This window comes from Sitophilus oryzae, unplaced genomic scaffold (genome assembly GCF_002938485.1).
Source record: "Sitophilus oryzae breed Bouriz unplaced genomic scaffold, Soryzae_2.0 scaffold_1396_pilon_pilon, whole genome shotgun sequence".
Classification (NCBI taxonomy): domain Eukaryota; kingdom Metazoa; phylum Arthropoda; class Insecta; order Coleoptera; family Curculionidae; genus Sitophilus; species Sitophilus oryzae.
Window position 1 is genome coordinate 4189205 of NW_022146055.1, and position 22568 is coordinate 4211772.

At 30.7% G+C, this 22568-nt stretch overlaps 1 protein-coding gene across 1 annotated transcript in view; it reads left to right on the forward strand.

The window, feature by feature from the left end:
- Nucleotides 1-22568, forward strand: part of LOC115875891 (leucine-rich repeat-containing G-protein coupled receptor 5A-like) — a 327679-nt gene that overhangs the window by 288722 nt on the left and 16389 nt on the right. Inside the window, exons 7-12 of the mRNA XM_030891455.1 lie at nt 6366-6437; nt 11951-12022; nt 12232-12300; nt 14944-15087; nt 20136-20276; nt 22475-22540. Of these exons, the coding sequence (XP_030747315.1) occupies nt 6366-6437; nt 11951-12022; nt 12232-12300; nt 14944-15087; nt 20136-20276; nt 22475-22540 (564 nt within the window). The remainder of the gene's footprint in view (nt 1-6365; nt 6438-11950; nt 12023-12231; nt 12301-14943; nt 15088-20135; nt 20277-22474; nt 22541-22568) is intronic.

The window sequence follows — 22568 nt, forward strand, 5'->3', positions numbered from 1 at the left end:
AAAAAAACTATTTACAACTTTGCTGTAAAATTAACAGGGGAGCCAATATCTGGACAATTCAAATTATGCATGGGATTTCCAATGTTTCAAACGACGATGCACCACTCGGTATGCTGTTTCAAACAGGACTGTAACAAATTAACACAGTCGGACAGTTCTGATTTGTGCCGTATCGAGCGCTGCTGTCGGAATTTTAAAAATTCTTTAAAATGCACCAACCCTATATTGTAACTAAAATGATAATAATAGTTCTGCAAACTACACTTCGTTTTGTATGAATAAGTAATTTATATGCTCTCAATAATATGACTATTGTCGAAAATACTTTTTTTTCTGTGTATTTTCCACATAAACTAAAAATGGTATCGTGGGGACTGTAATAAATAAAAACAACAAACATTGTTGTCCTTCTTTATTTTCTAAATATTGACAAGTTTTAAAAATGGTTTAAGGGAATAAAAATCTGAAAAACTTATTTGATTTCTTCTTGATACGTTCTATAATTTTATAGTATATTTAAAACCTAACTATATTATCTTAACCAATCGTATTAATAAAACCACATAAATCGTCAAAAAATCCACAAGCTTGTTTTTTGGTCTCGTCTTTTCGTTTTTTTTTTTTTGGTCTCGTTCCCGATCGCATTCCGGTATTAACCCCGATAAAAATGAGGCAAAGGAACCGCCCAGGAGCGCGGGGGGTACGGGGAATCCCCCGATAATAACTCGGCAAAGATATACGACACTCGGATGATATATGGGCGATTTATTCGGCGGATATGATCTACGAGCGGAAAAAGCAGGCAAGAACGCGCACAAATTTCCGCTAATATTCGTAAATTTGCCAAATGCGCGCATCCACTCACCAGCCTAACCGTTATATTGCTTCGAGTTTTTTTTGCAGACTACAGCCCAGTTATTGTGTCACATTTTTTTTCGGTTCCTCGAAAATATAATGTTGAAGAAAAACAATTTTTCGTAAAGATTCTTTCTTTTGAAAGCAATTTTGTTTTACGTATGCAAGATATTTTAAGCCTATTGTATCTTATTTATAAATTTCTTTCAGGAGGGGGGGGGGTAATCCCGTTAATCACCTCCATTATCCCTCTTATATACTGCTGTATGCGATAATAATCCTACCTTATATACTGCTAACTGCTGTAGCCACTGTTTTGCGGTGACATACTCGTCAAGGGCACGTAGACTCTCTACCGGTTGTATACCGAGTGCGTCCCAAAAGCTTACCCCTATAACTTTTTTATTTTCTCAGATAATATTTTTAATTTGTTTTTAACCGAAAATGTCAAAAGTTGACGTATGATATGTTATTCTATTCAGAGTGTCATTTTATATCCAATGAAGTAAAAATATACCGAGGGTGCCATATAAAAATCAAAAGTTGTAGTCATTTCCGGTGAAACAGGAAGTGACCAATTGAATAAATCAATCCCAATTTATGTCGTATACAACCCAAATCCCGTTTTCTTATCTGAAAAAATAAAAACGTTATAGTGGTGAGCCACTTTTGAGAGGCACCCGGTATACAAGGTGAGTTTCCTACGATGTTCTCTATGGGTATCTCGGAAGCTACTGGAGATAGAGGGTCGGTTAAATGAGAAAAGAATTGCAGTTTTGTGGGATCATGTAGAATGTAGAATGTTTAGGAGGGGAGTTAATCACCGCGACCTTATAGATCTATTCTGTGTTCCCCTTTCTTGAGTTATAACGAGTTATAGCTCATCATACATACATTTAGTCTCAGGGCTTTAAGAAAAGCCAGTATCTGAGACGGCTCCACAGAGGTCAGCTCTCCATCCTCGACATCAGACGTACCAAGGTTCATGGCACGAATGGTCGTCGTCTCGGCGCACTCAGTGATAAGGTGTTCTGGTGTTTCCCCATTTTCCTCACAAAATCTGCATTCGCCGTTGTTTCTCAGTTTCAGCCTACTGAGGTGTTCGTTGAGGAGACAGTGTCCTGTTAGAAACCCCATTGTTTCGGAGTATTCAGTTTTCGGTCAAAATACTCCTATCCCTGTCCCTGCTTTGGTTTTGGAAGCATCCGTATACCACATGATGGTATGGTCTTTTATATGCTGAGTAAGCGTCTCTTTCTTCCAATCCTTTTTATTACTCAATACTACAGTGAGGTGTTTCTCAAAGTTGTAAATTCTTGGTATGTCATCCACTGGGAGTTGGAGAAGTGGAATTTTCTTTTTGAGGGTGTTCCAATCCCCTGACCTGAAAATTCTCCCAGTACTGTTTCCGTCAGTAACCATTCTAATCATTGTCGCATTGGCATAACTACCGACGACAATGTGCAGTGGTGTTAGGTCTAGAATGACCTCCATTGCTGCTGTTGGACATGTTCTCATGGCACCTGTGATGCAGACACATGCCAGTCTCTTTACTTTGCACAGGTTTTGCCTTGCTGTACGTTGCTCTAGTTTTGTATACCAAGCAACTGCTCCATAAGTAATCATGGGTCTTACTATCATAGTATACATCCAGCGCAAAATGTTAGGGGCGCAGCCCCACCTATTTCCCGCCAGTCTTCTGCATATCATGAGAGCCTTTGTGGTTTGCTGGTAATGTTTTTAATATGCCTGTTCCAGAGAAGTTTACTATCCAGGGTTATTCCCAGATATTTCACTTCCTGTGATGGCAGTATTTCCTTTCCATCTAGATGGATTCTTTTCAAGTTTTTCAAACTTCGCTTTCTGGTGAATGGCACTACTGCGGTTTTATCTGAGTTAATACTCAGCCCGACAGTCCTGCACCATTTCTCAGCGATGCGGAATCCTCTTTGGATAATATCACACAGGGTGCCTTTATGTTTCCCCCGTGCAATGATGACTATGTCATCTGCGTACCCTATGCAGTGTATTCCCGGTAGAGTTAATTCTTCCAGTAGTTCATCCACTACCAAGCTCCACAGTAGGGGGGAGGTCACTCCACCTTGTAGAGTTCCTTGCGTTGTTTTAACAACTACAGTTTTGGTACCTATCTCAGCCTCTGCTGTTCGTGTTGAGAGCATTTCCCAAAACCAGAGAATTATCGTACTGTTCACCCCTCTTGTTTCAAGAGATCGCTTGACCACCTTGTGAGGTATATTGTCAAACGCCCCTGCAATGTCCAAGAAGGCACAAAGTGGGGTCATAAATATGCGCGTTTCAAATTTTTGAAAAAGTTCATGGCTTACTAGATATTTCCAAATAAAACAAATTTTGGCTGTGTTACAATTATAATAATAAAATTGATACTGGGCCTTATTAGATGACACACTCTGTATGAAATGTTAATTTAAGTTGAAATAAAATTGCCAAAATTGCAACTAAAAATAAAAATCAATGCGTCCAACCGTTTGTTCAAACATACTTCAATTTATTTATTAATGGCTGATATAGAATATACTAATAAATAAATGGATAATATATAAAAATACCTTCAAGTTCTCAAGCATTATAATGACATTACTAATTTATTACCATTTTATTTAATTAACGAAGCAATCTACTTTTATTTAAACTGCAGGTTTTAATTTAAATTTAACCTTTAATAAGTCGAATAAAATAACGACAAAGATAAAAAAGACTTTTTCTTTTTACTTTTGCTTGGTCTGTGGATCTTCCGGTTCATTAAAAGAAATGTAGCGGAGCCGAGATGATGACGCTGCATTTTCTGCCTCGTTTAAGAGAAATTGTTAGTTAAGGAATAAAAATGGCGTCTTAACTCGCCCCTTTTAAATGCCAAGATTCCACTAAAGATGGTTTCGTCTTTGTTTAGTATCGAAAAAATAAAAAGCTTTACCGATATGTGTCTATATTATCACAAGTAATATGCGCATCATGTGGATTTTTTTTTGACCGGTTTAGGTAAAATTTAATTTTGGCGTTAGTTTTTGCTTTTAAATATGTTACGGATGCATATAAACTCAAACAAAAGATTCATTACAAATGGGTGTACTAGCCAAATTTGAGAAAGTTAAAGCAGATGCTTAAATCTCAGTTTGAATCATTTTGGTTTTTTGATAAACAAAATAATGGCAAGATTTTGAGAGCCGCTGGCAGCAATCGCGAAACAGCCGCAAATACCAAGCAATTACCAGAACAATATTTTTTTTGTAAAAATTTAAAAATGCGAACTTATAATTTATAAAGATACAAAATGTGGATAAAGTAGGAAGTGGCAACATTGCATTCTCTCGAAGCACTATAAACAAATTTCCGGAAACTTAACAAGCGGCACTCAAAAGTTTTTCAATATTTTGCTGAAAATGTGAAGAAAAATATAAAATGTTTAACATTTTTTTTCGCAAGAAAAACCTTGGCGTGTTTCTGGAGTTGAACTATGCTATCACTTAAAATACTTGCACTTATTCCTGGGACACCCTGTATATTCACCCACTTTTAGCCATTATTTTAAAATAACACTCTGCACACCTATCAGGGAGCGACGACGACAGTACAATAATTTAATAAGTTTGTTCCAATATCCCTGAACAGGATAATGAAGATAGTTTTGAATTCATACCAAAATTTTCGCATTATTGTATAGTTTACCAGCTAGTCTTCAATCTGCTATAAATACTTATTTTTCAGTTTCGTTTTAAATAAATGTAGTTTTTATTTCTTATTATTAGGTAAGAACACTGAAAAAAAGGATCTTTCAGTCGAAATGAATATGACTTTGACCCAAAAGATTGGCGCTTTTCAATAGGGACAAGAACGACGTTTCTTTACCCAAAGTATTAACTATCTATTCATAAGCTTTAAAAAATTACTTTAGAGAATAGAAGAATCTATCTGTCCAAAGTATTTCACTCTTGACCCAAAATTAATATGCAAAGAAGTTCTTGCTACAAGAACAATAGTCTCTTTGATTCATGCAAAAATTCTTGATTGAAAAGGGACATTTCTTGATTAAAGAGACAATTTTCTTAAACCAATAGCGAATACCATTGACTCAACTAAAATTTATTTTGATCTAAGAGAAGTCTATACATCATATACAGGCATATACAGGCATATTACTAGGTATATTATTTTCTGATAAATTTAGGTTTTCCTGGTCTGTAGTAAGTAAAGTCATATTATTTTCCTCGGTAGTAGTTATTTCTGCTTCTTCACTCCTTGGTATTTTTTGGGGTGGTTCATCACTCTACAAATTACAAAAAAATGTTACATCACGATAAATCAAAGTAAAGCAAAGACATTATTAAAATTATAAGCTTTGGTCATATTTTAAATTTTTTAATACGACGACTTGAAATTCTAAAATTTTTGTAATTATTTGCATAAAAACAATCGATACCTATATTCTTATTCTATCTATAGTCACGCATGTATTATCTAAACAGGTGCATTAAGTAAGTGTCTCTTACCTTCAAATATAGCAAATAAATGCTTCAACTTCCATTTTTTCAGAAACTCCTTTAAAGAATCCATATATCCTAAAATGTGTCCATAAAAAATGACAAATGCATGTTAATAACGATTACTAATTTGTTATACGATATGCGTTTAAAAAGCAAATTATGCAAAATTCCAAGTGGAAAATTCCAAGCAAAAAAATCCGTACTATGATGTGCGACGATTGCGACGTGCGACCTATGAAATGTGACTTGCGACTGATCGGACTGCCGACTGATTGTATATAGTATATACCGTCCTTCGTCATCGTCTTGTTCACCGTGTCGTTATTATTTTTCATCAAAAGAGTATTTAGCTATTGGAAAAATGGCCATGTTTCTTGAATGAAGTACTTCCTAGCGTATTTTTGTTATTATCTTAAAACAAAGCAACTTGCATTTGGTTGAATGAAAATAGATTCAAGAGAAATTTTCGAATTTTTCAAGAGAACAAGTTTTCTTGAGTTAAGAGAGTTTTTCTTCAGGCAAAATATTTTTTTTTACGTTAAAATAAATTCTCTTGCCACTAATTTTTTTTTTTCAAGAACGATGACGACGTTAGTTCAAGTCTACCTTTTTTATCAGTGAAATAAGGATAGCATTAATCTTATAACTTATCTTGTTTAACTCCCAAAATTCTCTTACAGATTATAAACATTTTCTTTTTTAGACATGATATGGGCATGATTTAGTTTTATAGTATTTGACAGCTATTTATTTTTAAGTAGATGTCGTTGGAAAAATGATAGCATGTTTGCTTATATTATTTTTTAATGCAGTTTTGTGGTGTACCCTGTATATAGGTAGATATATTGTATAAGTGGTTTAAAAATACAGGATTTGGTAATGAAAGCTACAACAAGTGGAAAAATCATAATTATTTTATTATAATATTTCTGGGTTGATAAAAAAACTTATTTTTTGACACTTTAGTTACACATTTTTATTATGTTACAGAAATTTAGGTAATAACCAAATACCTAGGATAACCATTGGAGCATTTCCTTCATTGAACAGCCTACTAGTTTTGTAAGTATATATCGTTTAAAACTTCTAATAAGAAATGTATTTAATAATAACTAGGGAATGCAATCCCGCACCAAAATCTCAATCCCGCAAACCCGCGGGATTAAAGCAATCAATCCCGCGGATCCGCAAAATTGCGGGACTCTAACAATAGTCATACATTTGATCCTAAATGGTACAAAAGGCATTGTACATTTTGCATAGGCACACAATATATTGATATAGCGTGTATCTTAAACTAGCTGTACATAAATTTGGACCGATTTATACAGGGTGTTCAAAAAATATATTTAATATTAAATAAACTTAAATTTTATTATAATTTATAAATAATTTTATAAAAAAACTTATTTTATAAATAAAAATATTATTCTTATGTTGAAGTTTTTTTTAACTTGTGTTAGTTATCTGCTTTTAGATACAGTCTATATCAATAATTTTTTGGCATATGCAGAATGTACAAAGCTTTTTGTACCACTTCATACATATGACTAAAAATGCATATTTTTCGAAAAAAAGTCAATTTTCCTTAAAACAAAAAAAAATTAAAAAACCGATCAAATTGTTTTTTCTAATTTCAATACAGATTTGTCGTACTTGGTCAAAATTTCGATTTTTTAAAACTCGTAAATTTGCGGTAAAAAAGATTCTTGACCAAATTTTCACTCTCTTATAAAACACCCTGTATACGAGAATTCGCTAAATATATTTTCGAAAACCACATAGCATCTTAATCACAATAGATGCATCTAAAACCTGGTTCAAACCGCATCCCAAAATCTTTTTTAGTTCAAGAGATATTCAACTTTAAATTTACCCTAAAATTATGTCCGGCACTTTATTTGACGAAATTGTCCACAAGTTCTAGTTAAACGGGTCCCCCGGGGTTCCAAGTGTCGACTCATCGGCCCGGAATGAAGGGGTTTGACCTTGATCGAGATCGATTCTGTTACCCAGTAGTAATGTGTCAATCCCGCGGATCCCGCACGATAAATCCCGCAACTTCGATCCCGCGGAATCTCAGAGGGATCCCGCATTTGCGGGATCCAGCATTTGCGGGATTGCATTCCCTAATAATAACTATAATATCTTTATTTTTTCGAATTTCTAAATTAGATAATATTTTTCTGATTATATTATTATGAGAGCTTATTTTTATCCAGAATTATTTTCTTTTTTTTTTGTATTACTACATATAATATTTTTAGTTTATAAACACAGAAATACATCTGAAGAAAACCCTAACATCTTGTATATACATACTTGTTGGTTCTCCTGTTAAGTGTTTGTTCGGTCTACTTCAAAAAGGGCAGGACTTGCTTTCTAACACTCAGCGTTAAATGGGAAACGTGATATTCTCCAAAAATTTCCCCTAAAAAGAAATTCGACAAACATGGAAAAGCAATATATTATGTGTTTATCGAATACTAGGAATTATTTCATTTCTTTTAGAATAAATAAAGATTTTTCCTTTAGTATATACTATATTTTCCTGTATATAATAAAAAACACACATTAAAAGTTTGAAGATTTACAGGGGGTCAAATATTCCATAAAAGATCATTTAAAATAGTTTTTAAAATATTATTAAAATCATACAAGATGAATCAAATATACCTATATATATAATATATAACTCCCCGGCACAACATTCCGCCACTCTAAAATTTTGATGTTTCATAACTTTTGAATTTGTAATCCGATTTTTATGATTATGGTATTAGTTTGTAGATAAATTTGTTGGCATTATTTTTTATTATTTTAGTGGCTTATACAGGGTCCGGCAATAGTGCGTCAGGCATCTGTAGCTCCTAGAACTAAAAACATAAGAATTTTGTTTAAGTGCAAATCTAAAGTATGTTCTAGGATGTATTCCAGGAAAATATTTTAACTTCTATAGGGTGGCTCAAAAAAGTGTGAGTGGATCGGGATTTTTTTTTAAATGGAACACTCTGTATATTATTGCATTTTTAGCTCCTTTTCAGATCGCTTTACATAATCCTAAGATATAAGTAAATATATTTCGATAATTTCAGAGATATTAATAAATAAATAAAATTATATATTTTTCAGAATTTCTTAAAAAAATATTAATAATACAAGAACTGTCCTGAAATCAAAACTATATTTGATATTTACTTTAGATGGTCTGTTCTTACTTTGCTATAAATATGGTAATCGTAAATCATACAGGATGTTCAAAATTCTACGCCAAACTTTCTAAAATATAAAATATTTTTTCTTTGTTTTTTTTAAATGGAACACCCTGTATATTATTTTTTCATTAAATGGAGAATTAAAAAATGAACATTTTTTGTATTTAGAGTATTTCGCAGATTTTCTCGGTTTTGTATTTAATACGGCATTTTCCACAGTAAATTTTCATCAAAGCCACCCAATGATTATTCTCTCGTATTTTACCATTGAAAGCGCCATATGAAATAATACTGCGTGTATCCGGAAAACTATTAAAAATTTTGAAATACTTTAAGTACAAAAAATGTTCATTTTTTAATTCTCCATCTAATAAAAAAATAATATACAAAGTGTTCCATTTAAAAAAAACGAAGAAAAATTATTTTATATTTTTGAAAGTTTGGCTTAAAATATTAAACATCCTGTATGATTTACGATTACCATATTTATAGCAAAGTAAGAACAGACCATCTAAAGTAAATATCTAATATAGTTTTGATTTCAGAACAGTTCCTGTATTTTTAATATTTTTTTTTAAAAAGGGATGAAAAATATATATTTTTTATTTATTTTTTAATATCTCTGAAACTATCGAAATATATTTACTCATATCTTAGGATTGTGTAAAGGGATCTGAAAGTAAGCCAAAAATGCAATAATATACAGGGTGTTCCATTTAAAAAAAATTATCCAGATCCACTAACACTTTTTTGGGCCACCCTATACAAGTTAAAATATTTTCCAGAAATACATCCTGGTACATACTTTAGGTTTGCACTTCAAAAAAATTCTTAAGTTTTTTATTCTAGGAGCTACAGATGCCCGACGCACTATTGCCGGACCCTGTATATTTCGGTTCGGTGGGTTTATACCAAATCAAAACTTCGTTTTTTACAATAAATTCAATAGTCCAATAATTTCGTGTGTAAATTTTCCTAAAATATAATTTTACGGTAAGAACCATGTCTCCTGAGCATTTTGTTTTTTGGATCATGTCAATAGATGCTTTGGTTAATTTTTAAGAGCGAAATGAATTATTGATCACGATCAATTTGCAATTTTTTCTGTTATCATTACTTTTGATGTAATTTTTTAATAAGACGAGATCGTTTTGATGACTATTGTCGTAACGTCATATTACGCTGCATCGGGTACTCTATACTAACTCTAGAGAGATATTTTTTTGTTCTAACTGACACAAAATGATAACTAGTTGTTAAAGTTAGAGTAATTAGACAGCTATGTTGAAGTAACGTCAGACATATCACAGCCACCTAGAGTTTATCAAATAATAAAAATCTACTTAGATCAAATCATATAAATAAAAATATCTAGGAAAATCTTTGTTTGAGGGGTAGACAACCTTAACAGTATTTTGAAGAGACATGGATTCTACATTGAATATCGGAATAATATACTGGGTGTTGCATTTGAAATAAAAGAGTAATATACTTTTGAAGGTAACCAATGTTCAATATTAATTTTGTGTCACCCTGTATAACTTTTTGGATCAAGTTTTAATTTAATTTAAAGTGCAATAGTTAGTTTAACTACATATTAGGTTATAACAGGTAAATTCCAATTTAGGTAGCTTTTATTGTAATTTAAAAAATTGTTCTTTATTTCTAGAAAATGTTAAATATGTCAAAAACCTTACATTTTAGTCTTTTACTTCTCTTATAAAACTCACCTTTATTTTTCTCCCAGAATCCAAAAATCAATTAAGATATAGGGTGTTCCATTACAAAAAACACAACTTTGATATGTAAATTTTTTTGGGGACACTCTGTGACAAAAAGTGCTCTGAATTAACCAAAGATATTTAAACTCGATTAGGTTAGGTTAGTTTAAATATCTTTGGAATTAACCTACATGCTCACATAATTTTATTTCAATATACAAACTGTCGTTCTCCTTGGAGCCTCCGCGGTGTATGAGAGGCGCCGCACAGTGGGGTATTTGACACAGATAGTTGATCGAAATTTTTTTATGTAGACCTTATATAAATTATTGCTAATTTCAATTAAAGAGGAAATAATATGAACAAAATAAAGGATAATTCGTCGATTCTAAAAAGAAAAAGAAAAATCACTGTTCCAGTGTTTCCATGGACAATGCCACTAATTCCAGTAGTAATATCGCAACTAATACTACTAATGCTGCGACTGATCCGCGAGCAATGCCCATACCACTAAAGTCGCTACTAATGCCAAATTGTGTTATACTGCTAATGGCACTAATGCGATCGCTTTGTACACAACAATTTCATCGCAGTTTACACCTCGCATTAGTATATCACTGATTGGCAAATTAGAGGAAACCAAGAATATTTTTCTCATTTTATCAGCAAAGTCGCAAAAAGTCGCAGTATTTTATTTTACTGTATGAAAGCCCAATGTTTACTAAGTAAAACGTATATAGACAATATGCTGAATTCTTCGAAATGCGCAACTAAATCTCTAAGTATAATAAAAATGTCACAAATTTAATCAAATTTTCTGAACGCCTAACTTTTAGTTGCAAAAAAAATAGTTAGTATAGAGAATATCAAAATAAATAATACGTTTTTGTAGAATACATACCTGCAGCTTGCTGAGCCATTTTCAATCAAAACAATAATATAAATGTAAAAAGAGCACAAGAACAAAAAACATTTATAATTTTAGACATAAAATTTAGCCATTTACCTCTTATCTGTGAGAAGTAACAACTTTGACGTTTCGTTGAAACAAATGAATGCAACTAAACAGACCCATAGCAAAGCCATTCATTGCAGACATGATTTAACTTATCATTTATCTTTTTTTGGGAATTCTTAAACACATTTGCTTTTTCGAATTTCGATCACCTTTTTCATGCTAATACCCCACTGTGCGCCGCCCTGTATTTTACCATAAATTTGTAGTATTTAAAATGGAATGCTGTATATCAACAGAAATATTGAAGTAGAAATTTCAGATAAAAACATGAAATGAACTTTTATCAGAACACTAGGACACCCTGTAGATGATGTTCATTTACTGTTGATTTTCTTGTGCGTATTTCATTTCAATTAAATTCATAGAAAAAAGAAGACAAGATAAACTGTGGTTCATCAAAGTAACTACATTTAAGGGCTATAAAAACCTCAGATCATAAATATAAGAAAACTGTGATAAAACGTCTTCACGTAGTAAGACAATTTTTATTAAAGATAAAAAACATTTTTTGTGTAGAAAATCAAACATCTGCCATGTTAGGAAAAAAATATATAAAACACAATTTTTCATACTTTACTCGCAACTTTAATTTTATTTGTTTCATACGGTACTATTTTGCAGATTATTGAAGAGAAACAAGATTGTGGATATAGATGATCTGGCTTTCGTCAATCTGACGTCATTGAGAATTTTGTAAGTAGGTAGATAAATAACCAATAAATAGAAATAGCATCACTTGAACAGAATAGAAAAATATGTTTCTCTCAATCTTATTTGGATGTTTTATTATTTAGGTCTTTTATGATCATTTAAGAAAATATAAATAAGTTTACGAATATTTTCTATTCGAAGATTTGTAGATTTCCAGAATTGATGCTTACATAATTCTTCGTTGTTTTCAGAGAGTTAGATAACAACTTCCTGACACAAATTCCTTTGGCCATTACCAAACTTCCAGATCTACAAGAATTGTAAGTTTTTATGATATCTTCAGTCATTTCCTTTATAGCTTCTCTAGTTAGAGATAATTAAAAACTAGAGCGAACAAACAAAATAGTTATTTTTTGTCTAAGTTCAGTAGATCACAAAGTTGGTTTGGATGTTTGGATCTATAGTAATTATTAACTTTCGATATTAAAAAGTTTGTTATGGTAATATGTATATTTGCGATTTTGATAAAAACTTTATTTATACAGGGTGGTCCGAACTGTAAACTTCGTTAACCGGAAATCATATTCTGCAGATTAAAATAAGTAAAAAAGTTCGTATAAATGTATGTCCTCAAATTCTTAGTTTCGGAGATACAGGGTGTTGAAGTTTCATTTTTATTTCTATTTTTTTCAAATAATTTATGAAGTAGCGTCAATATTTGGATGAAAATTGGTGTCTGGGAATTTTATGACATGAGAAATTTGATTTTGATGTCAATATAACAACCTACGTATTTTTTAACTGTTTTGAAAAGTAATAACTTTTTATCCGTATCTATATAAAACTATTGAGTTAAAAAAATATACATTTACGAGGTTTTTTAAGCAAAAAAGTCTCTTGATAAAAAATCGCTACGAGTATTGGTTCTCGAGATATTTGGAATCTAAATTATCAGTACCTGTCATCATTGGCATAAATTAAACATGTTGACTAAATAATTATTAGACTGAAATCATAAATTTGAACTGTTATTGTACCAAAAGTTTAACAGAAACTGTTTTATTGTTATTTCTATTATTTCAATTTATTATTAATTAAAAAAAATAAAAAGTTCCCAAATTTATCATTTCAGTCAAATAACTATCTACTTTAACATGTTTATTTTTTGTCAATAATGACATGTATTGACTATTTCCATTCTAAATATAAAAACGGTTGCTCGTATACTCTGTTTTTTTCTCAGGTAAGATTACGACAGACGATGACAGAAGAAAAGCAGATGACGTCCCATACCAATCTATTAATTTTACTAAACAAAGTTTCTAATATTTTTTAAGTTAACTATAGATGGGTTTAAATGTAAATCCGTCATGCTGTTTGTTGGTTTATTTCAAAAAATGACAGATCAGATTTCAATTTAATTGGTTTGACGGAACGATGAACGACAAACGGACACCCATCGGACACCGATGCGTATGAACTGGCCTTTAGATTTTTGAGGCTTGTCAAAGTCTTGTCAAATTATAGGTTATAATTTTGCGTCAACTTATATCAAATATCTGCGTTTTTGAAAGATGATGCATTTTGATTCGTGTTATTACGTGTGTTTTGTGTCTTTTGAAGTCAACTGGAGGAAAAATCGAGAAAAAATTAACTGTAGACCCAGAGCACAGTTTATAGTTAATACTCGTTGCCCAGGCAGAAAGTCTTATACACCAGTAAAGTTATCATCAATAAAGTTTATATACCATCTCGTCGTAGATAAGTGCATCTCGTATATGGTACAAGGATCGTACTAAACATATACTACTGGAGTAGCTGTAAAATATCGACATCACACGATAGGTAAATAATGAATGTTAGTACTGCAGAAAATAATGTCAAAAGGTACTGGTTTAAAAAAATTAAGATTAAAGTTAATTAATCAAACTTTAAGGTATACAATTTGGTAAGTGTTATTATTAATAAAATAGTTTGTTTTATTTATGTTGTTGTATTTATTCCTGTGGAATATTATAAATTTGTATTTGTATATAAGTTATATTGATAAATGTAATAATAAATGCGGAAAGTTTCTTGAAGCTTGAAAGCAAGAAATAGTTCTTTTTTATATTTTTTTTTGGTATGTGGTGTTTTGTTCTTGTTTGTTTTGTATTAACAAATACCGTTTTTTTAAATAAAATAACTCGATTACATATTTTCAATTTTATGCAGTTTTTTTTCACAATATTTTGAAGTAATTACTTTTCAGTCAAATTTTAAATATATTAATTTCCTGCTATGCGTTCCAGTGATACCAACTTATTTCTTTGTAAAATAAAATAAATTACTTTGAAATTAAAATGACAGACACATCTATCACTGTCAAGGATCTTGTCGTTGGACAGACTATAGCAATTTTTACCAAGAGACATTTTTTACGTAGAAAATCACGGAAATGTAGATTTTTCACTCAGTAGGTAGTTTTATAGAGGTACGGACGAAAAGTATCACTTTTCAAAACATTTAAACAAATGTAGGTGGCGCCCCCTACAAATAGGAGTCATATTGACATCAAAATAAAATTTCTCATGTCAAAAAACTCCCATACACAAATTTTCATTTAAATATCGACCTTTTTTCGGACGTTATTTGAAAACAATCGAAATAAAAATGAAATTTCTACACCCTGTATCTACGAAGCTAAGCATTTTAGGACATTTTTACTTATATTACTTATTTAGGACATATTTACTTATTTATACGAACATTTTTACTTATTTTTATCTGCAGAATATTCTGGCGAAGTTTTCATACTACAGTTCGTACCACCCTGTATATAAAATTATATTTATGTTATATTTTTATAAATGTAATTTATAATAATTATTTATTAATCAAAATAAATAAGTTAAAAATTTCTTAGTTGGTTTAGTTTTTATTTGACTTTTTTAACTATTTATTATTCAATATTTTCTTTGTAGGTCTATATCAGGGAACCGCATTAAGTACATCACAGGAGGGCTGCTGCAACAAACCCCCGCCCTAGCTCTTCTGGAACTGAAGGGAAACCCTCTAGTAGCCGTGGATTCGCATGCTTTCTCTCATCTGCCCCGTCTACGAAAGCTGCAAGTATTATATTCCGTTTTTATTTTTATTTTACACGCCAGGCTTCTATACACTTAACCCCTAGCTAACATCATTTAAGTTCATTGTAGGATATAATATACGGTATTAATAACATTAATATTATTCGAAAAAATGAATCATGAAATGATTTAAATCGTGATTTAAATCAAGTGATTTTTTTAATTTTATTCATGTGATTTAAATCAAAAAAAAAATATTTATTGAAACATTATAATAAATCAAAAAATAACTGTGAAAGTTATAAGAATGTGTCCTAGAAAACAAAAATATTTCTATAATAGATATGACAGTTAATAAATCGAAAAATAATTGTAAATGTTATAAAACTATATATAAAAATATATGTATTCATCAATTTGAATGTTGGACCGATTTTTGAAGTAATTTCCTGTGAATCCATTAGACCGCTATAAGCGGATTTATTTTAAAATGTATGTATAAGTGACAAAATTTTGCTGTTCCAATACATAGCATTCTCTAGTACAGAACTATTTCTAACATACCATTCTCTAGTGCAAACTCTAGTGCAGAACTAGGTTCTTCTAATATAGAGACTATATCTTCATCAAATTTAATTTTTAATGTCTAGATTCTAGATACAACATTAAATTTTATTTTACTAAATATTTAACATTAAATCTTACTAATATTAAAGTTTGTTAAGATTTTTAATTAGATTATTTAGACTATTTAGCTGAATGTCCTAATATGTATACTACTGTTTTTTTTTTTCACAACTAAAATATGTTAAAATAATTAATCACATATATACATACCTAATAGGATCTCTAGGAAACAGAAAGAAACTTTTATTGAACAACAAAAATAAAACTACTAAAACAGATTATATTACATAATAATAATAATAGCTCCCGTATATAGCGTTTGACGCCTTGGGAGTAGCAAGGTACAGCTTGCCATACTAGAGCCGTTCGGTATACAAAGGAAGGTAATGTGGCTAGCACTACGCTTCAACCGCCTATTATTACCTCAGGATTGTGAATCCCAAGTACTCATTTAAGGCTGAGTCGACCTAGGTACCCAAACCATTTTTATTTTAATAAAAATTGTCGGCTGATGAAATGCCGGGTGTGGGATTCGAACCCTACCTTGAGATTGGTAGACGAGAGCCTGTACCTCTACGCCACCGGGCACCTATTGGCAACTATATTACATAAGAAACGAAAATAAAACTAGAAAAACCAAATATATCAGATAAATATATCAAATCAGAGTGCCGATGCCGCGCCGCGGGGTCAGACCATCGTATCAATGGGTAACGGACACATGAAAATCAAGCTTAATACATCGATATAGTTTTTAATCATTTTATTATGTTATCTTTTCTGACTTCCTCAGAAAAATAAGTAACCCTAGATGATTTTTTTTTGCTTTATAATATTATGTAAATAAATAAAAGGAAAAAATCAATCTAATCATACATCTTCTCTCTGACAATCTTGGTTTTATCATCTCACTTGAATATAATAATTATATCGCAATCGATTACAAATCCATTTCATTTATATTTATGTTAGTGCTGTAATATGATTACCTATTACCCTGAGTAAGAAACAATACAGAAATAAATTAGACGCTCTGTAAATTGCTCTAAAAAAGTTGAATTTGACACTTAATATCAGTATAATAATATATTTTTGTACTTAGGCGTAACAGTGCTTTTCTCTTATGCCTAGACGTTCAAATGACAAAAATTAATACTTTTAAGACGTTTAAAAAAAATCCTTTTTGACCTGAAGCGAACGAATTTTATTGCGGAATATATTGGTGACCGATGTGGAAAAATGACAACGCGCCATAGATTTGTTAATGTTATCGGTATCGGGCAAAGTTATAAAGATTTAGCCCTTTAGGAAAGGTCTTTAATTGGAAATAACTCCTAGATATTTGGAAATCCGATTTAAATATTGTTTTGAATTAAAATAAAAAAAATTGGATTTAAATAAAAAAAAATCTGATTTTCATGATTTTTTCCAACCCTGGAAAAAATACATTGTCATAACACCCCTTGAATTGACAACATACCGGGTGATCCATTAGTAGAAACCTACAACAACATTAACAGATTAGAGTGCAAAATATAATACAAGTCTATGTTAAATTGCTTTTATCATCGACTGTAAGTACAATATGATCGAAAAAAGCAGCGTCAGCAATGGCTATGAAATGAAGATCGCTGTCATTTCATATATAAAATTATATGGGAATTATCGATCGTCATTTTCAAACCAACTGGACGCGGTTTTTTTGATGATTCATAATTTTTCAAGATGATTCATGAAATGGAAATATATGTAAGTCATAACACATTATATTATGAAAAAAATATATTATGCTAAAAAAATTGAATATTAATTTTAAAGTTTGATACAAAATAAACTTTTAGTTGCGTGATTAAGCTTGGTCGGCACAGCGTTGCCCACTTTTACATATTTTCATTTAATTGAAACATTTTAGGAAACAAAAATAAATAAATTATAAATATATAAACAGTTATTATTTACATCAACAAATCTCACCTTCTTAAAAGCACTTAAGGGGCATATTAGATTAGAGAAAATATTCTAATAAGGTTACGATGAGTTTTTTACAAATTTTGTAGATTCTTGTAGACAATTTTCAAGGAAACTTTCAAACATATTTCCGCTAAAATTAAGTTAGACGTTTTCCTCTACTTTAAAACGAAATAAAAATAGCGAAATTAACTTGTTTTGCTTATTAAAAAATAAGATAAATCATCTACAACTTGAACTCTCACAGCAACAAATCAAATTTTAATTAAGCATTTTCTTTCTTTCGATTACATTTGCCACCGTTGGTGCTTGGAAAAGAGACGAAAACTTAGATCATCGACTACCTAGACATCAATTTTGATCGGATTTTCTGTAGCTAACATAAATACTGACTTAAAGCCATTCAGAAATACATACGAGATAGACTTATTTACATTGTGTAGAATTTTTTATCATGTTAATGTGTTGCGCCACTAAAAGTAAAAAATATCAATTTATTTTTTTAGACTTTACAGAATTTTGAACTATCGAATACCTAGATACATATTTTTTTATTGGATTCTGTAGCCTGAATTAATAATAATATACCATCATTAATAAGATACTACATATTTAAAAAAATACAGAAGTTTTTGTGGTTTTGGCATTTGAAACTAAAATATACCTGTGATATTCTTTCGAATAGAAACAAAAAACGGTCACTTGTTTGGTTGGAAATTGACATTAGTCATTTCTATATCAAATAATAGATATTATAAAATGAAAAACAAATTTCTTGCAGTATAGGTATATAATAAAATTATACAAAAAATTCTTGCCATTTAACTGCTAATATGGAAATTTAATTCCACGCTTTGTTTTAATTCATAATGTATATCAACCTGCTCTCACTACCGGTTTCGGAGCCATCACTCCATCATCAGGTGAGCTTGGGTCGATTCCACAAAATATTGCGGAATCAATTATTATTATATAATTCCACAGCATGGATTTAAATTTCTATATCAGCAGTTAAATGGCAAGAATTCTTATATAATTTTATAATAGATATTTATAAACATTTAACCATTAACTAGTGATGAGCAAATGCAAAACCAAGGCCAAGACTCCCTTGATGTTGGTCTTTCATATAATAAGATCCCTTGCTTTTTCTTAATAATTTTTTACTACATGTACATTTTACTTAGAAAATATTTTAATGATTAGTATTTTTAGTAATTTAATTTAAAGAAAACTAAAAAGAAAGAAAATACACTGAGATGCAAAAAAACAACGGAAAAATTTTTGGTTAAGTTTAAAATGTTATATTTTTTTTATTTTTAGCTTTATTTCTTGGATTTTTTTAGCAAACTGTATATAAATATATCAACTTTAATTCGTAAACTTAGTTTGTTATAAACTTTAGTATTTGACTGATTATACAGGGTTAATCGAAGAGTTGTTTTTTTACCCTATCTTTAAAACACTCTGTGCAATAATTTCGTAAACAAATTTTCCTAAAACATTATTTTTCGGTCAGAATCATGTTTTCTAAATATTTTGTTTTTTGACTCATGTCAAAACATGCCTTGGTTAATTTTTAAGAGCAAAATGAATTTGCCACAAATATTTTGAAATTGTTTCATTTATCGTTATATTTGATATTATTCTTCATAATGGCGAGGTGGCTTTAGTGATTATTGTTTTGTACAATTGAATATGTTCTTAGTGTCGAAGATTGTGCAAAAGTAATTGATATTGTTGAAGATGGCCAAAATTATGAATATTTGCTTAGCCCTTGAAGAAGGATGGGAAAACACAATATATTTACAGCCTGATTAACAGTATGATCGAACGTCTACAGACAGTTATAGCAGCCGGGGGAGGCAATACAAAGCATTAGAATATTTTTGACAAATTTTTTGCTTGTTTGTACTCTTAGTTATTACTGTTATTTTAATATCCTTAGTTCTTTTCTGTTTTGTATCCTTGTATTAGTGTTACTAATATTTATTAACACCAAGCCTGTATCGTTAATTTTTAACGTTTTTTAAATTTTAATATTGAGTTCTAACCAGTGTCGATATGACATTACGACAATAGTCACCAAAGCCACTTCGTGATATTAAAAAATAACATAAAAATAAAGTAATAATAGTTGAAAAAATTGCAAATTGTTGGTGGTTCATTTCGCTCGTAAAAATTAACCAAGGCATGTGTTGACATGAGTCAAAAAAGAAAATGCTCAGGAGACATGGTTCTGTTTTTTTTTCTGTTAATAATATGTCAAGAAACGTTTACTGTTTTTAAAACACTGTGTCTAACATGACACTCATAAAATTTACAAGAAACACGAGTAAGAGCGTTTCTAGTTATATTGATGGTCTAACGTTTTAAAACACAAGGGGATGCGATTTTAAGATGCTCCTTTCTGTAACTGAGGAACTTTTGCCTCGAATTCCCTTCTCTCTGCACAAATTTGCATCTTTATTCCGTTTGTTGCTCTATCACAGGATATTGTCGGACGCCAGGGAACTGTCCACGTTTCCTAACCTCAACGGCACCGGGGCGTTGGAAGTGCTCAGACTAGACAGGGCGGGACTCAGGGCTGTTCCGTCCTCCCTATGTACGTTCTGCCCCAAATTGAAGAGCTTGTAAGTATCAAAGAACAAGATAAGTAAGTTTATTTGTATGCAGGCGCAGCCAAGAATGATTCTAAAGTAGGGTTTCCATACATCCGGATTTACACTAGGGTTGCCAACCGTCCTCTATTCCAGGGGACAGTCCTCTTTTTGATCTCGTTGTCCTCTTTTCTCTCGCGTATTAAAAAAGTCCTCTTTTTTACATATCAAACTCAAAATCTAAAAAACGTTTGTGTATCGCCCTATGGTATCGCCACAATGCTTTAAAAAATTGTTAATCTGTGTCGTTCGCTACTCCCACTCGTTTGTACAGAAAAGAAGTCGAAGAAGTATTTGTGGAAGCTATAAAGAAATTTAACTATTTTATGTTTACTTATCTGTTTACTTATCATGTACTCATGTTTTGAAAAAAAGTTTTGTTGAAAATGGTTTGTTTTATTTTAACAAGTTTTGAGTATAAATATTGTTAAGGAAATAGACCATCAATCGCATACCATTGACATAACTTTTTGGTAAATTCTAGAGGTTTCAAAAAATGTTTCACCTGTGCCTCTTTTTTACCCTCTCGTCCTCTATTTTTTAATTTGAAAGTTGGTAACCCTAATTTGCCCGGACATTTGTGGGATGTTAAGGTGTTAGGTGTTCGGATAAATTTGAAAAAATTCCGGGAAAATATAACCGTAAAAACAACTTTGTTGAATATTTTAATCGTTAAAATTGACAATTCTTCCTATCGTTTTAATTCCCAAGTAAATAGTATTTTTTTTTCATTTTTTGAATGTAATTTGTCGAATTATTCTCTGACTCATTGGACAGATTCCACCTCATGCTGTATATGCAACGGGTAATTTGTTTTGGAAGTATCGATATACAGGGTGTCCCAGGCTGAACGTGCATTAGAAATTTCTAGAGAACGACGATATCTAGATCGGATATTTTTGCACATCATTGTTTCACAATGAGATCTATCAATAATTATATCTATCAAAATATTATCAGTATGGCGGCAGTTTCGGAAATACCCAAAGTTTACAGCTTTTATTATTTTAAATTTTTTACTTTCATATTTTAAATAGGTACCTTCTTTTTGTATAATATATTTAAATTCTCTATAAAATTTTATGAATTTTTATATCAAACACTCATTATACCTAACCTAACCAACATTGAGCGTTTTTCGAGAAAAAAAATATTTAAAATTTTTGAAGGAAAAAACTACCTGTCAAAAAAAATTGTTTGGCCTAAACATCAAATTTCGTGATTACCACAGCCACTGTGGCATAAAGAGAAGACATGTGGCTATCTAGTTCAAAAATTATATTGTTTGCATGTCATATAATATTGGTCGTAGCTGTCATAGAATTGAGAGATTAAAAAATTATCGTAAATCATTTTTTCCAAATGGAAACCTACTTTTTTTATTTCACTAGTGAAAAGGTTTTTTAATTCGTTACTTTTTGATTATGCATCTTCCTATACCTAAATAAATCGTTTTTAAGTTATTTAAGATTTAGTTTTAAAGCGTATATGTGACTGGTTTTTAACCAAGCTTACAACTTTAAACGTCAAGCCATGTGAAAAACTATATCTGCCCAATCTGGTGGCCATGTTATATTGCCAATTGATATCACTAAAATACGAGATATATTTTTATAAGAAAACTTTATAATGTTTTAGTGGCAGTATTTATAATATGTACCTTATACAAAATTCAAATTGTGAATTCAAATAATTAGTTTTTTGACAGAAAGAAATAAATTGTCTGATGGTTTGATACTTAATGTCAAAGGAAGCTAGAAAAAAGATTAAGAAAAATATACGCTTTAAAGCTAATATTCAAAAATGTTGAAAAACGTGCATTTTTTAAAATGTTTCTGTATATTTTAAAAAACTTTTTAGAGCTGCCTGTTCACCGCAAATTTCCCCCCGTTATAATTTATTAATCTGTTATATTAAAATGGGTACGGCACTAAAAAGGATACGAATAGAGAAAAAAATCGGTGGCCCTCAATTTTCTTTTTAATTTTTAAACTTTTATAATTCCGTTATTTTGGATTTTTTTTATTTGAAAAACGGTAAAGAGAAAATATGTTTCTTTTATCGAGATCTACAAGCCCTGAATATATTTGCACTAATTATATTTACTATATTTACAGTTCTTTAAAAAAATAAGCTTTTTAATGTTTATAAATCTTGTTTTAAATTTTCAGAGACGTGAAATCGAATAAACTGACGGCTGTACCTGATATCAACAACTGCCGTGAAATGAGGGTATTGTAAGTACTTTTTGTCCATAAAAAATTG